The 14,707-nt window shown below is 32.0% G+C and overlaps 1 protein-coding gene across 1 annotated transcript; it reads left to right on the top strand.

Annotated features, from left to right (window-relative positions):
* The first annotated feature begins 581 nt into the window (after window positions 1–581).
* On the top strand, window positions 582–13,422 carry LOC127705150 (uncharacterized). Its single transcript, XM_052209404.1, has 5 exons — window positions 582–1,125; window positions 2,272–2,427; window positions 8,335–8,488; window positions 11,486–11,731; window positions 12,750–13,422. The coding sequence occupies exons 1-5, from the start codon at window positions 695–697 to the stop codon at window positions 12,915–12,917; spliced, it is 1,155 nt and encodes a 384-aa protein (XP_052065364.1). The 5' UTR covers window positions 582–694; the 3' UTR covers window positions 12,918–13,422.
* Window positions 13,423–14,707: the final 1,285 nt, after the last annotated feature.

The following is a 14,707-nucleotide window of genomic DNA, read 5'->3' as shown; positions in this document are numbered from 1 at the left end:
TCATTTGCATGTAAACAATGGAATTTTTAATTGTTATGTTTTAATATTGTTTAACAGCTGTGCATTAATCTTTTGATAAAATTTATGGCCCCAGACTAATTTTCTTATAGAATTCACATCCATGTCATTAATTTTCCTAGGTAAAAACTTGTTCATAGTTTTATTATAGAAAAGAAAGTCCTAGGAAAATACGTGTCAGATATACTTTACTGTAACTATGGACTTATTTTCATAGGAAAATTTATCCTGGAACCTACATTCCTAGTAAAATTATGGTAATGGACTTGATTACCTGTGAAAAAAGTCCAGGGGACAAGTTTTACTACGGTCCGAATTTACTGTTATTATGAACAATTTGTAAGTTTCATTTTTTTTCATTTGTATGTACTTACAGTATGCACATTTTAAAAACTTCATTTTCTTATATTTAAGTTCCTTCTACGATATGTCATACTTTATATTTTTACCTTTCTAATTTTTGGGAGCTTTAACTAGGAGATAAAGCTTGTCATTGTTTGTTGATTTATATTTCGGTTTTCAGACATAGTAGGGGATTTCCGTATTCTATTTATAGTCTGTTACAACGCCATCAAACTGCAAAGATGAACTGGTTTGGAATAACGTCGATCTTCGAATTATGCACGGTTTGACCCTTAATGTGTTTTATAGAACGCAATAAATATCCCCTGTAAATATGACAGAGGGGTCAAAATCAGTAGAACAATGGCTTGAAGGTTTATCTGGTGTGCATGAGGGGCATACAAAACAAAATTTTAAGAATTGTTCAACAAATAGTGAAACTACATCTTATCTTGGCGATTCATATTATCCATTTCCGTCAAGAACCTCTAAATGGAACATATCTTGTTTGGAATCACTAGGAATTTTCTACAACAAAAAATACCATGATTCACCCCAAGACCTCCTGAACATGATTTTCGAAGAAACGGGTGCCTTTCGGCCAGTTTCAGAGGAGCAAAAGTGCAATGCCACAGATATAAAGAAACGTATGACTTTCAATTTTCCTATAAGTGATATCGTTGATATGTTAACAGACAAAGAAAAGGTTACATTGAACAACGGAGAATCATTCTTTCCAGAGATAGAACATGATATTGATAAATGGTAAATGACGAGTATTCTCCTTTGCTATCTATAATTAATGTAACCAAAGACATACATTTGTACATGTTTAATTAAGTCTCCCAAACAAAGTTTGAAGACTTATTGGTTTTGCTCATGGGGTCTTCATTAATGACCATGGGAACATACTGAAAGGTCAATGGTAAATTATAACTTTGACCTTGAACTTTTTTTCAATTTATTCAATAGGGAGAGTCCTTAGGGGTTTAAACTTATGTGGATTTGTTTAAGAGACTTCATAACAGCATGCTGTTAAATCATTTCTTGTTGTACACATGTACATGTATATGCTATACATGTCTCTGCTAAAACAGGTTGTGGACAATCTGCAAATATGGAACAGTTTCCTAAATGAGTTACCAGCTGGTACCTATTTCCCTTCAATGAGAGATAGTTTTTCTAGTGTTTAAACTTTTTTTTAACTCATTTTATACTTGAAATGGCACCTATTCATCAAGATTTTAAAAATAAATAGTCCAAAACTGATATACTAAGAAGTTACAATATTAAGTTGCAAACCAATAAAATCTTTAAAAAAATTAACAATTTACAAGGCTTCTAAATGTTTTAAAACCTAAAATAAAAATATTGTTCTTTGGGAAAAATTGCTTAATTTTCTATTAATTTGTGCCAATTTAAGTAAAGGACTAAACTAACTTATATTTTTTATTATAAAAATAGTGTCATATCTCTTCTTTTTCTTATGGTATACTGATGATGAGCTAATAAGCCTTCATTTCTTTTATTTGCGTGATTCTTGTTCTTATTTTACTCTGAGTTTTATTGTATAGAATAGATAGATGATGAAATACCAGAAAGATCTTTTCATGTGTAAGAATAACTGATTGTTGACATAATGATTATGCACTAGCTTGCCGTCTGAATATTGTGTAAATCGAAGTTGATTTTTTGTAGCCAAATCAGTTTACTCAAATATTTTAACAAAATTACTGATGATTTTATTAGTAAATACAATGTAAGCAAGTACACTATTATTTTTATGATATAGTTCTTCCGATTTACTGTAGACTTCATGTCATGATTTAGCAATAAATATTAAGTTTTCATGAATTGGTCAGTTTCTCGATTGATATGTTCATGATGTGCTCTTTATTTTATATCTTTCAGCTCATCTGCAGACATTAGAGAGTTTATTTTTAGTTGCCAGTTAATGCTTTCCTGCAGAGCAGCCTTCTTTTATGACTGGCGAGAGAATATTGAACCAAAGGATATGTTTGTCCAAATGTTGGAGAAATTTGCAAGGTTGTGTCAGTTAATAGCAGTGTAAGTAAAATTTATTTATACCTGTACATGTATGTGAAAGACAAACCAGAGATGATTTTATCACTTTTGTGCAAATTTCATGTTCCAAAATTAAAATGTGAGGAAATTTTGATAGAATGTTGAAATTATAGCTAATCAAAGTGTTGGACCTATATGTATGTTTTTGAATATTTCCTTTTCTGAGGTACCTGTATTTTGATGTCAAGTATTGCCAGCCAGGAGCAGGAGCGTCACATTGTTTTGTTGTCACATTCTTTTCACTACAATTATAAAAAAATTTTGATTTTGATTTTTGTAATTCCAAACCTAGGGGCTGCTGTGTTAACAACAAAATTGGTGTTTTCTTTACTGTTGATAGGAAACATTTACATTTTAAGTTTTTTTGTTGGGTTTTAATGTGGCTTTGCATTGTTGTTGTGGTTGTGTTTGATAAGAAAATCTTAAGCTGCAGTATGGTTACAAATTTGAGGTGGTGGTTAAGGTTTCTGTGTTGTAAAGGGCTAATTTTGAGTCACATCTAAAAAAAATCTATATTTATACCCCCGCTTTAAAAAAGTGGGGTATACTGTTTTACCTCTGTCTGTCCGTCTGTCCATCCGTCCCATGAATATTTTTCATCGCATCTTTCTCAGGAACTACATTACAAGGATTTCTGAAATTTGGTTTCAGGGTTTATATGAGTCAGCTATACTGTGTGATGTGTTTTCAGATTCATCACTCAACAACTTCCTGTTTACCTTATTCTTTTAAGCAGGGGTATCATTAGTGAGCAGTAACTCACAGATTCACTTGTTTTTGTCTCGCCTTGACGGAGTCAAAAAGCGAGACATAGGTATGCTGTTTCCAGCGTCGGCGTCGTCAACAATGTATTAGTTTGTGATTAGGTCTAGTTTATGGTGAACCACTAGTGGTAGGTCAATGATATTTGGTATGCAGTTGTATTAGCATTGGAACATCTCATTACCATGGAGATTATTTGGCCCCGCCCCCTCAGTCAAGGTCTATAGACTTTGAAACTTTTCATAGTTTACATGTATTAGTTTGTGATGAGGTCAATTTATGGGGAACCACTAGTGGTAGGTCAATGATATTTGGTATGCAGTTGTATAAGCATTGGCATATCTTATTACCATGGTGATTATTTGACCCTGCCCCCTCAGTCAAGGTCTATTGACTTTGAAACTTTTCATAGTTTACATGTATTAGTTTGTGATTAGGTCAATTTATGGGGAACCACTAGTGGTAGGTCTATGATATTTGGTATGCAATTGTATAAGCATTGGCATATCTCATTACCATGGAGATTATTTGGCCCCGCCCCCTCAGTCAAGGTCTATTGACTTTGATACTTTTCATAGTTTACATGTATTAGTTTGTGATTAGGTCAATTTATGGGGAACCATTAGTGGTAGGTCAATATTAATTGGTGTTCAGTTGTATAAACATTGGCATATCTCATTACCATGGAGATTATTTGGCCACCCCTGATCATGGTTCATTGACTTTGAAACTTTTACATAGTTTACAAGTTAATGTTTGTGTTTAGGTTTGTTTAAAGGGAACGACTTATAATAAGTCAATGGTATTTGGTATGCAGTTGTATTAGCATTGGCACATCTCATTCCATGGAGATTGTTTAGCCATGTACCTTCAGTCATGGTTCATCGACTTTGAATATTTACATAACTTACATGTTAAAGCGTTGCTATTTTATAATTTCAACATTTGCATTATCAAAATTACAAAAAGGCGAGACATATCTCTGTGATAACAGTTTATTCATATTTTGTCCATGGTATTGACATTGGAATGGATGAGATTTTAGTGGTGACATCCTAATTATCTACATGTATTTGTATTAAACTATATGGAATGATATTTCAGAAGATAAAAGACATTGATTTCTTTCCTTCTTCCTAAATGTCTTATGCTAAGAAGCTTCAGTTTGTCATATAATTTGATCTAAACCTCATTTTCAAAGTGACTTTATAAAGTTGTCCACTTTTCATGAGAAGGTAAATTTCTCAGAACAACAATGCAACTAGAGACTAAAAATATTTGGTTTATATGTCTTTTTAGGAGATGATGACTGTCTGGCATATATCACTTAACCTTGACCTAATTTTTATGATTGACTGGTTTTATGCATCCATGTGTTAAGATTTCCGTTCATTGGGACCTAGGCAGTAACTTGATGTGGTAGACAAACAAGATATGGTCTTTAAAATTTATGTAAGGTGTGCATGACCATTTGCTATGTGTCACCAGACTGTTACTGGCTTAATTCATTTTCTTGTTCCAGTCATTTTTTTTTATGATTACAGATTAGGTACGTTACTCAGTATATAGGCTATGTTTTATGTGTAAATTTGTTAAAGATTTAGTACATTTTTTATAGGTTCTTTTTAGTTTATGATAAGTTGTGCGGTTCAAATATGCACTGTATAAAAATAAGCAGATGGGGTATGATTGCCCATGAGAAAACTTTCCACCATGGTCTAAATGATGTAGAAGCTATAGATAACTATGCAGCCTTCAATAATAAGCAATACCCATACTTAATGCACTGTACAAAAATAACCAGATGGGGTATGATTGCCCATGAGAAAACTTTCCACCATGGTCTAAATCATGTAGAAGCTATAGATAACTATGCAGCCTTCAACAATAAGCAATACCCATACTTAATAGCAAGCTATTAAAAGCCCCGACTTGACAAATGTAAAACAATTCAAATTAGAAAACTAACTACCTGATTTATGTCAAAAACAATGAATGAAAAAAGTAATATGATGTACAGAAACTAAAAACAACATGGAGCCTATTTGAGCCTATATTTGTAGATGAAGTCAAACTTGCCCATATGTTCCCCTTGAACTAGCTGTCCAATCATTTATCCTGCCTAATCTCCCAATCTTTTTTATATGCAAATTTAACTCAAATAAGCAGCCACTTCCCTAAGCCTTAAAAGATTTAAATTTTCTAATCAATGATCCAAGTAATGTGCAGAATAATCAACAAGCACAACATGATATACAATTACCGACCCGTCATGGTTATAGTAAAAAATAGTTTTGATTTTGAAAACAAATTGTTTCAAATATGTATATATATATATGTTTAAACAAATGTATCATCCAGAAATGTATGGAAAGGGAGACAACTCCAATCTCTCTAATTTCATTCTGTCTAGGGTTTAGTATAGTTTATTGACTATATAGTTTGTTTTACTTTAAAAAAAAAAACTAATTTAATATTTTTGTCTTCAAAACTCGATCCTTATTCAAATGGACTGACTTCTTCATTATAAATATTTCTTCCGTGTGGAACTGTAATATTATTAAGGAAATTTTATTCAATGACAACTAATGAAAATTCTACTACTGATTTGACCATCTTGAAATTGAAGCACAGCATTCTCTTAGCAGTACACATTTTATCACCAAAGAAAAAATGGATTTTATTAGCTAGGTTTTGAGATACATGTAATTATGAAACGTAGGATTTTTTAAGTGTTTGTTGTTAGAGATTATGACGATGATGTTACAAGCTATAACTCTTTGGCACACCATTATCTCCCCTTTTTATACGACCGCAAAAAAATTTTTGTGGTCGTATATTGGTATGACGTTGGCGTCGTCGTCTGGCGTCATCCGGCGTCGTCCGAAGACACATTGGTTTTCTCACTCTAACTTTAGTTTAAGTGAATGGATCTCTATGAAATTTTACCACAAGGTTCAATACCACAAAAGAAAGGTTGGGATTGATTTTGGGGGTTATGGTACCAACAGTAAAGGAATTAGGGGCCAAAAAGGGGCCAAAAATAAGCATTTTTGTAACTTCCAGACATAACTTGTGTGTTAGTGTATGGATCTCTGTGACATTGTACCACAAGGTTCCATATCACAAAAGGAATGCTGGGATTGATTTTGGGGGTAATTGCCTCAAAATTTTAGGAATTAGGGGCCAAAAAAGGGGCAAAAAACAAGCATTTTTCTAGTTTCATGACAATAACTTGTGTGTAAGTGTATGGATCTTTCTGAAATTGTACTACAAGGTTCCATATCACAAAGGGAAAGCTGGAATTGAGTTTGGGGGTAATTGCCGAAACGTTTAGGAATTGGGGGCCAAAAAGGGGCCAAAAATAAGCATTTTTCTAGTTTCCAGACAATAACTTGTGTTCAAGTGTATGGATCTCTCTGAAATTGTACTGCAAGGTACCATACCACAAAGGGAAGGCTGGGATTGATGATGGGGGTAATTGCCTCAATATTTTAGGAATTAGGGGCCAGAAAGGGGCAAAAAACAAGCATTTTTCTAGTTTCAGGACAATGATTGTGTGTAAGTTTATGGATCTTTCTGAAATTGTACTACAAGGTTCCATATCACAAAGGGAAAGCTGGGTTTGAGTTTGGGGGTAATTGCCCTAAACGTTTAGGAATTTGGGGCCAAAAAGGGGCCAAAAAACACATTTTTCTAGTTTCCAGACAATAACTTGTGTTCAAGTTTATGGATCTCTCTGAAATTGTACTGCAAGGTACCATACCACAAAGGGAAGGCTGGGATTGAGTTTGGGAGTGATGAATCATAAGGGGGGTTCAAAAAATTTGGGGGGGGGATTTTTTTTTTTTCCTTTTTTTTTCTTTTTTTCCTTTTTTTTTTCTTTTAAAATTTTCCATTTTAAGTTGGTTATTTCTGATTTATATTTAAAAGCAAATAATAATGATATGGTAGGAGATACACACCAAACAGGATGTGTAAATTATTATATAATAAGTATTGTGCAATAGCAAGAAATTTTCAATTGCACAGTATTGCACAATAGCAAGAAATCTTCAATTGCACAGTATTGTGCAATAGCAAGAAATCTTCAATTGCACAGTATTGCGCAATAGCAAGAAATATCCAATAGCACAATATTGCGCAATAGCAAGAAATTTTCAAATGTACAGTATTGCGCAATAGCAAGAAATATTTAATTGCACAGTATTGTGCAAAAGAAGATACTTCCTATAAATTGCTTATTTCTTGACCAATTTCAATGGGGTTTTATTCTTGAATTCTTGGGGTTCTTTAATATGCTGAATCTAACCGTGTATTTAGTTTTTGGATTTTGGGCCCCGTTTTTAGATTGGTCCACATTGAGGTCAAAAGGGTCCAAAATTAAACTTTGTTTGATTTCATCAAAAATTGAATTATTGGGGTTCTTTGATATGCTGAATCTAACCGTGAATTTAGATTCTTAATTTTTGGTTCCGTTTTCAAATTGGTCTACATTAAGGTCCAAAGGGTCCAAAATTAAACTTAGTTTGATTTTAACAAAAATTGAATTCTTAGGGTTCTTTGATATGCTGAATCTAAACATGTATTTAGATTTTTGATTATGGGCCCAGTTTTCAAGTTGGTCCAAATCGGGGTCCAAAATTAAACTTTGTTTGATTTCAACAAAAATTGAATATATGGGGTTCTTTGATATGCTGAATCTAACCATGTACTTAGATTTTTGATTTTTGGGCCCCGTCATCAACTTTGTCCACATTGAGGTAAAAAGGGTCCAAAATTAAATTTTGTTTGATTTTATCAAAAATTGAATACTTGGGGTTCTTTGATATGCTGAATCTAACCATGTATTTAGATTTTGGATATTGGACCATAATAGGTGAATGTCCAATTTAAAATTTTTAAGTTCTTAGACCACATTCATTCTGTGTCAGAAACCTATGCTGTGTCAAATATTTAATCACAATCCAAATGCAAAGCTGTATCAAGCTTGAATGTTGTGTCCATACTTGCCCCAACTGTTCAGGGTTCGACCTCTGCGGTCGTATCAAGCTGCGCCCTGCGGAGCATTTTATTATACAGTAGTGTATGGTATTCCCATTTACATTTATGATTTTCTATTTTTAGGCCAGGTTCAGCATGTTCTGCAAAAAAAACCATCATGACATTGCAGAATGTTTCAGTTACATCACAGGCTGACCTTGTTATGATTCCAGAAAAATATCGTCGAGGTGCATTTTCAGCTTGTGTTAGTGCAACATGTGTTGTATCTGTAGTTGAGGTATGATTTCATTTATTTCAGCATTTAAAGTAATCAAAATTAATTCTTACATTCTCATACTAGTCTGTCTTCACATATATTAATCTACCATCACCAGAATATTTGTACAAAAGGGGTTTGTCATTACTTTGAGTTAATCTCACATTTTTTAATCACATTCACTAAAACCAAAGGATCAATTTGACATGTTTGAATCACATTTCCCCCAATATTATGTAATATAAGACCTGGACAAAATGTTTTTATTAGTCATTTGGACCTTTTGATGTTGAGTAGGACTTTCTATGATACCTAATAATATATGAAGCAAGAAGATGATAGAATATACATCAAATTTAATTTTTGTCTCACTTGCAATTAAATTTGCAAAGGTCATATCTCCTGGGCCAACCAACAAAGCCTTCAAGCCTATCTGTCAGTTTGGTTCATTTGACCATTCAAATTTAAATTCAAACTCAACTGACAAGGCGGATGAAAATAAAAAGAACTATGATTTCAACTTCAATAAATAATTGTAAAATTAGAAGTTGTTGATCCGTTGAGTTTCGCTTTGGTTGACCAACTTTTGAATTCAGTATGGCACCAGACAAAAATGTTAGGCTGTATATTTGTTATTTGGTAGGAATGATAGTATTTTGAGCTTAATACCCTCCTGAGACCAACTGTATCTAGCTTGCATTGGTATTGGGAAATCTCATAGATTTTGAATTGGGTTAAATCCTGTTAATCATGCAATATAATATTAAATTTATGTTACATTTATATTTATAATTTAGCAGTTTTATTTGACAAATAACATAGACCATTGCTTTATATAATAATGCTAACAATAATAAAAGTTTTTATCTTTGAAATATTAAAACTGATCAAACCAATCTTGTGGTGAATAATTCTGAGTTTATTTTTGATAGATATTTTAAAGAATGAGTTTGATAGTCTGTTATTTGAATCAGTATACAGGAGTCCTGTACTAAAGAAACTCTGAACTTTGAATTTTAAATCAATTTCATTTTTTTTGATACACCGTGGAAATCCCTTGTGTTGAGTCTCATTGAACAGATATTTCTTATGTTTCTTCACTATATCAGCTAAGTCTTAAAAATGTATGTTTTCGTCAATTTTTTAATTAAAATAAAGTATCCATTATTATGATTTTTGTCTTGCCTGCAACGAAAGCCTGGATGATGAGACATATTCTATGTAACTATTCCAGCAGCGGCAGCACAATATACATTGTATGTTGGCAGCTCCAACAATTGTTAAGTTTTCAGCTTAAGTTAGTTTGATGAGAACTACAAAATGTACTTGTGATAGATCAATGATATTTTGTATGAAGTTACAATACTATCATGATCAGTACATTTCAGTTTGACGACTATTTCGAGGCCCTGTCCCCTAGGTCATTGTCCAGTGACTTTCAATAAATTAACAATTTTCAATGTTAAGTTTTCTGCTTAAGTTAGTTTGATTGGAACTACTTACGATAGACAATGATATTTTCAATTTTAAAGGTCTCTTATATTATTCCATAATATAATACGGCTGGATTGACAACAACACTTTAGTGTTGTCAATCCAGCGATATTTTATTTATTTATTTTTATTGACAACCATGCATACCATCAGGTATCCTCTTTAGTGACTCTACCTTCACTTCACCACAAAGGCGTTGGTTCAGCAGCTTCTTATTTTTATTCCATAATATGTTCGTAAATACTAAGTAGTTCAAATAACATCTTTGTTACATCTCAGTTTGACGATCATTTTGACGCACTGCCCTCTATGTCATGGTCCAGCAACTTTGAATTAATAAGAAATATTGCTGTCCATCAGATTGTCTTTTTCTGAATTTTCTGGCAACAGGTGAAACATATCTATCTCTGTGTTAACAGTTTTTTATTCTAAAAAATAGTCAATATCTAAACTGATCCATATTAATGAGGGTCATATAGTTCTTTATTGCCCCCCACGCAACGCGTTGTGGGGGACATAGAAATACTGGGTGTCCGGCTGTCTGTCTGTCCGTGCCTCGGTCTGTCCTGTCTTGATAGAGCTCTCACGTGTACAATTCTTGCAAGATTTTAATATAACTTGTATCATAGATGTAAATCGGCATTGTCTCCAACAAGTTTGAAAATCAGTGCCGATCAACAATTTTTAAAAGAGTTATGCCCTTGGAAACATCAATTATATGGAAAATTGCATTGTTTGCGCTCTCAAATGTACAATTCTTGCCAGATTTTTATAAAAATTATATCATAGGTTTATATCAGCAATGTCTTGGACAAGTTCAAAAATCAGTGCTTATCAATAATTTGTAAAAGAGTTATGCCCCTTGGAAATATAGATTATATATAAAATTGCATTATAAGTGCTCTCATGTGTACAATACTTGCCAGATTTTAATAAAAACTTATATCATAGCTTTATATCAGCAATGTCTTGGACAAGTTTGAAAATCGGTGCCGATCAATAATTTTCAAAAAGAGTTATGCCCCTTGGAAATATTAATTATATTGAAAATTGCATTGTTAGTGCTCTCACATGTACAATTCTTGCCAGATTTTTATAAAACTTATATCATAGGTTTATATCAGCTATGTCTCGGACAAGTTAAAAAATCAGTGTCGATCAACCATTCATAAAAGAGTTATGCCCCTTAGAAATATGAATTATATGGAAAATTACATTGTAACTGCTCTCACATGTACAATTTTTGCCAGATTTTTATCAAATTTATATCAAAGGTTTATATCAGCAATGTTTTGGACAGTTTCAAAAATCAATGCCGATGAAATATTTTTAAAAGAGTTAAGCCCTTTTGAAATATTAATTATGTCTGAATTTGCATTGCATTTGCTCTCAAGCCTTCATTTCTCTAAAGATATTTATAAAAATTTAAAGAAATTTTAGTTTTTGCCAATGGACAGATAATATATGTGCAATGTGGGGACATTAGAACTCTGTTCTTTTATTCATTCTTGTTCCACTGTTTAGGTCAATAACTTAAATCATAAAAAGTCAGAGGTGGAAATGAAAAAGGCTGCACAGCATGGGAGGTCATCAACTGAAGCTGGTGAAATGGAAGGCTCTGAAAAACCACAGATTTACACAAAAGTTCATGCAGACATTCTTGCTCAACATGGTGGTGATCTTTTAATTCACAGACAACTTTATTGTAGTACTCTATCCAGTAGCACAACCACTTTATATCTTCCAGGGATGGTTGTTGTTGGATCTGAGGTAAATTGCTATGTTAATTAATTGGTTATTATCGGCAATCTGTTGATATCATTACTAGCATTTCAAATCATTTGGATATTTTAAGCTTCACTATGCACAAGATGTGCTGCATACTGTAAAACTTAAATGGATAATAAAAAGATTTGATCAAAGGCCATCCTTATAAAAAATTATTCTCTGTTTGTTTTCTACCAAAAGAATCACATATTTCAGAGACTTAAATTTTTGACAGGCAATTTTTGATCCTTATGATTATTTGGTCATTGGTGCAAATTTAGGCATCTGTGGATTTTGAAACCTAATTGTATTACAGGAAGTAAACAAGAATGTGTCCATAGTACACAGATGCCCCACTCGCACTATCATTTTCTATGTTCAGTGGACCATGAAAATGGGGCCAAAACTCTTATTTGGCAATAAAATTAAAAAGATCATATCATAGGGAACATGTGTACTAAGTTTCAAGTTGATTGGACTTCAACTTCATCAAAAACTACCTTGACCAAAAAGTTTAACCTGACAGACGGACGGACGAAGAGACGCACAGACCGAAAAACATTATGCCCCTAGGTGGGGCATAGAAAAGAACTGAATGATCAGTGACAAGTTTCTTTTTGTTATATTCAGCATTCTGATTTTTAAAATATCTCTTATAAGAGAATTAATATGTAGAAAGTACTTGGTGAAACAGTTTACAAATAAATTACATGAAATCAAACTAGAAATTGGTAAAAAAACGATTATTCAAAAATTAGAAAAGATCAGTGTTATTTATATAGATTTCATCTCAACATACTGGAATAAAACTAAAAAATATACCTCAACAAAAATTTAAGCCTTGTTAACATAATATAAACCATGTATTCATGTCAGAAAGAAATAATTTAAGGTAAACATTATATTTGATCTGTAAGTTAAAATAACACATTATTTTGTTAAGGTTCGTTGGACTCTATTTTGAAATTTAAATAAATATTGTACTATTGTTTTTATTGAAAGAGACAATTTATATTTGCAGGTAATTTTTACTCTCCTGAAAATACTTAGAAAACATGTAATGCAGCTAAAAGAACAAAGAGACACAACTTTAAGAGCAACTATTTATTACTCAAAGCCTAAAGATATGCTAAAAAAGGAAGATAGAGATGAACTAATAGAAGCCTTAACACGGATAAGCAATGTTTAATTTCAAACACAGGAATTAAAGTATTTTTTGGAGTAATGAAAAGTTGCTATTCAGACTATAAACAGCTATTGTACATTGTTGCTAGGTTTTAGGCTGGGATTTTACAGCCTTATGTTACTGCTGCAAGAGATAAAGGCTTTAAGGTTGCAAAGGATATATTGTTAATAATATTCAAGTAAAAATGAATTCTAATTTGCAAGAAAACCAAAATTATGAAAAAAAAGAATGACAAATGCTTATTCAAAGGACAATTTCGGCCAGATCAAATAAGCAGTTCAGTGGTGCATATACAGGAATCATAAATGTTATGGAAGCATAGACTAATTTGATAAGCAGGTTGATGTCATCCAATTTGTTTTTATCAATATTGTCATTAGGTTGTTATATAATCTAAACAAGCATACCTCAACTATGTCAGATTTTTTTTCTTGGAAAAATACGGTAATTGAAGTTTTATTACAATAAATAATTTGAGAATTAAAAATAAATTGAATTGAAGCATGTCTGTTTTGTCAGAGTTTATTTGTCTGAGGACCTAAATGTTTATTTAAAAATTGCACTACCGTTGCCTCCTTTTAAAAAAAAAAATTACTGTACAAAAATGGTATATAAACAGTATTTTAGTATAATCTAAATTTCTTTTGGCTATTGGAATTTAGGAAAAAACGTTTTTGTCACTTGATGAAACTCTGTCAAGTTTTAAGTGGTATATGGTCGGTTGCCATATTTCTTGGTTATGCATTCCTTTATTATTATAAAATAAGTCAAAAATGTCATATAATGATTTTCTTAATATTAAAAATTCACAAGTGATAAAATAAGTCAAAATTGTAACAACAAACAAAAAAAAAAACAAATGCAAAACTTGTTGTTCAGTCTTTAGTTTTCTATGTTGTGTTTTGTGTACTGTTGATTGTCTGTTTGTCTTTTTGTTTTTGAGCTGCTAGTTTATTTTCGACTTATGAGTTTGAATGTCCCTTTGGTATCTTTCCACTCTCTTTTTCTGTTTGTCATTAACCAGAAATTGAAAAACTGTAATAACCAAACAAGTTCAGTGTAAGTGTGCCCAAATCTTTTGTCATCTAGAGTTACATTGTTGTAGTAGAAATAAAATTTTATCATTAGTGTGAATGGAAAATGTTTAAATGGATACCTTTGATTTCTCTAATAATATTGAAAATTTTGGTCAAATATCAATGTCTAAGTCTTTCAGTAGCTTCCATTTTAGAAATTTATTTAGTGGCTGTTGCAATATTTTATTGATTGATTAATGATATTTAATGCAACTTTCAGCACCTTATCTGTTGAAATGTAAAGAAGTTCTTGTCCATACAGAGTGTATATTAATCTGACACTGGCAAAATATTTAAGATATCTAGAGTTAGAATATCTTTGGTACGTGTCTTAATACTTTGTTTTATGGTAGATGAACAAATTAAATTTCTTCCAAAAATTTCCTTATCAAAATGAAATTTCGTGCAGTTTTCTTTTTTGTAAAGAGAAGACTGTCACCATCTAATTTGGTTAACTTGACAGTAAAAATACCTGCTATGGATGATCTTACTCCAATATAAATCTTATCTCCACAACTTACTTTGGGTATGTATTAAAAGAAGGCAATTAAATGTACCATTTTAATATAAACCCTCTTTTTGTAAAATGTCGAAACAGTGTATTGTGTAATATACCTCTAATTTCCCATTCCAAGTTGAGATATATAAAGTGTACAGTAACTTTAGTACATGATAGATTTGGTAAAGCTGTTAGCAAATGAACTATATTAAGGGAAA

The sequence above is a fragment of the Mytilus californianus genome, unplaced genomic scaffold (genome assembly GCF_021869535.1).
Source record: "Mytilus californianus isolate M0D057914Y unplaced genomic scaffold, xbMytCali1.0.p SCAF_1, whole genome shotgun sequence".
NCBI lineage: Eukaryota > Metazoa > Mollusca > Bivalvia > Mytilida > Mytilidae > Mytilus > Mytilus californianus.
Note: the sequence above shows the minus strand (reverse complement) of the source record. Positions and strands in the feature narration are given on the sequence as shown.

Bases quoted from the DNA above. Each gene is read 5' to 3' on its own strand.
- LOC127705150 (XM_052209404.1), top strand. From the start codon at position 695: ATGACAGAGGGGTCAAAATCAGTAGAACAATGGCTTGAAGGTTTATCT. The intron at 8,489-11,485 runs GTATGATTTCAT...TCCACTGTTTAG, and splicing joins GTGTTGTATCTGTAGTTGAG to GTCAATAACTTAAATCATAA. The intron at 11,732-12,749 runs GTAAATTGCTAT...TTATATTTGCAG, and splicing joins TGGTTGTTGTTGGATCTGAG to GTAATTTTTACTCTCCTGAA.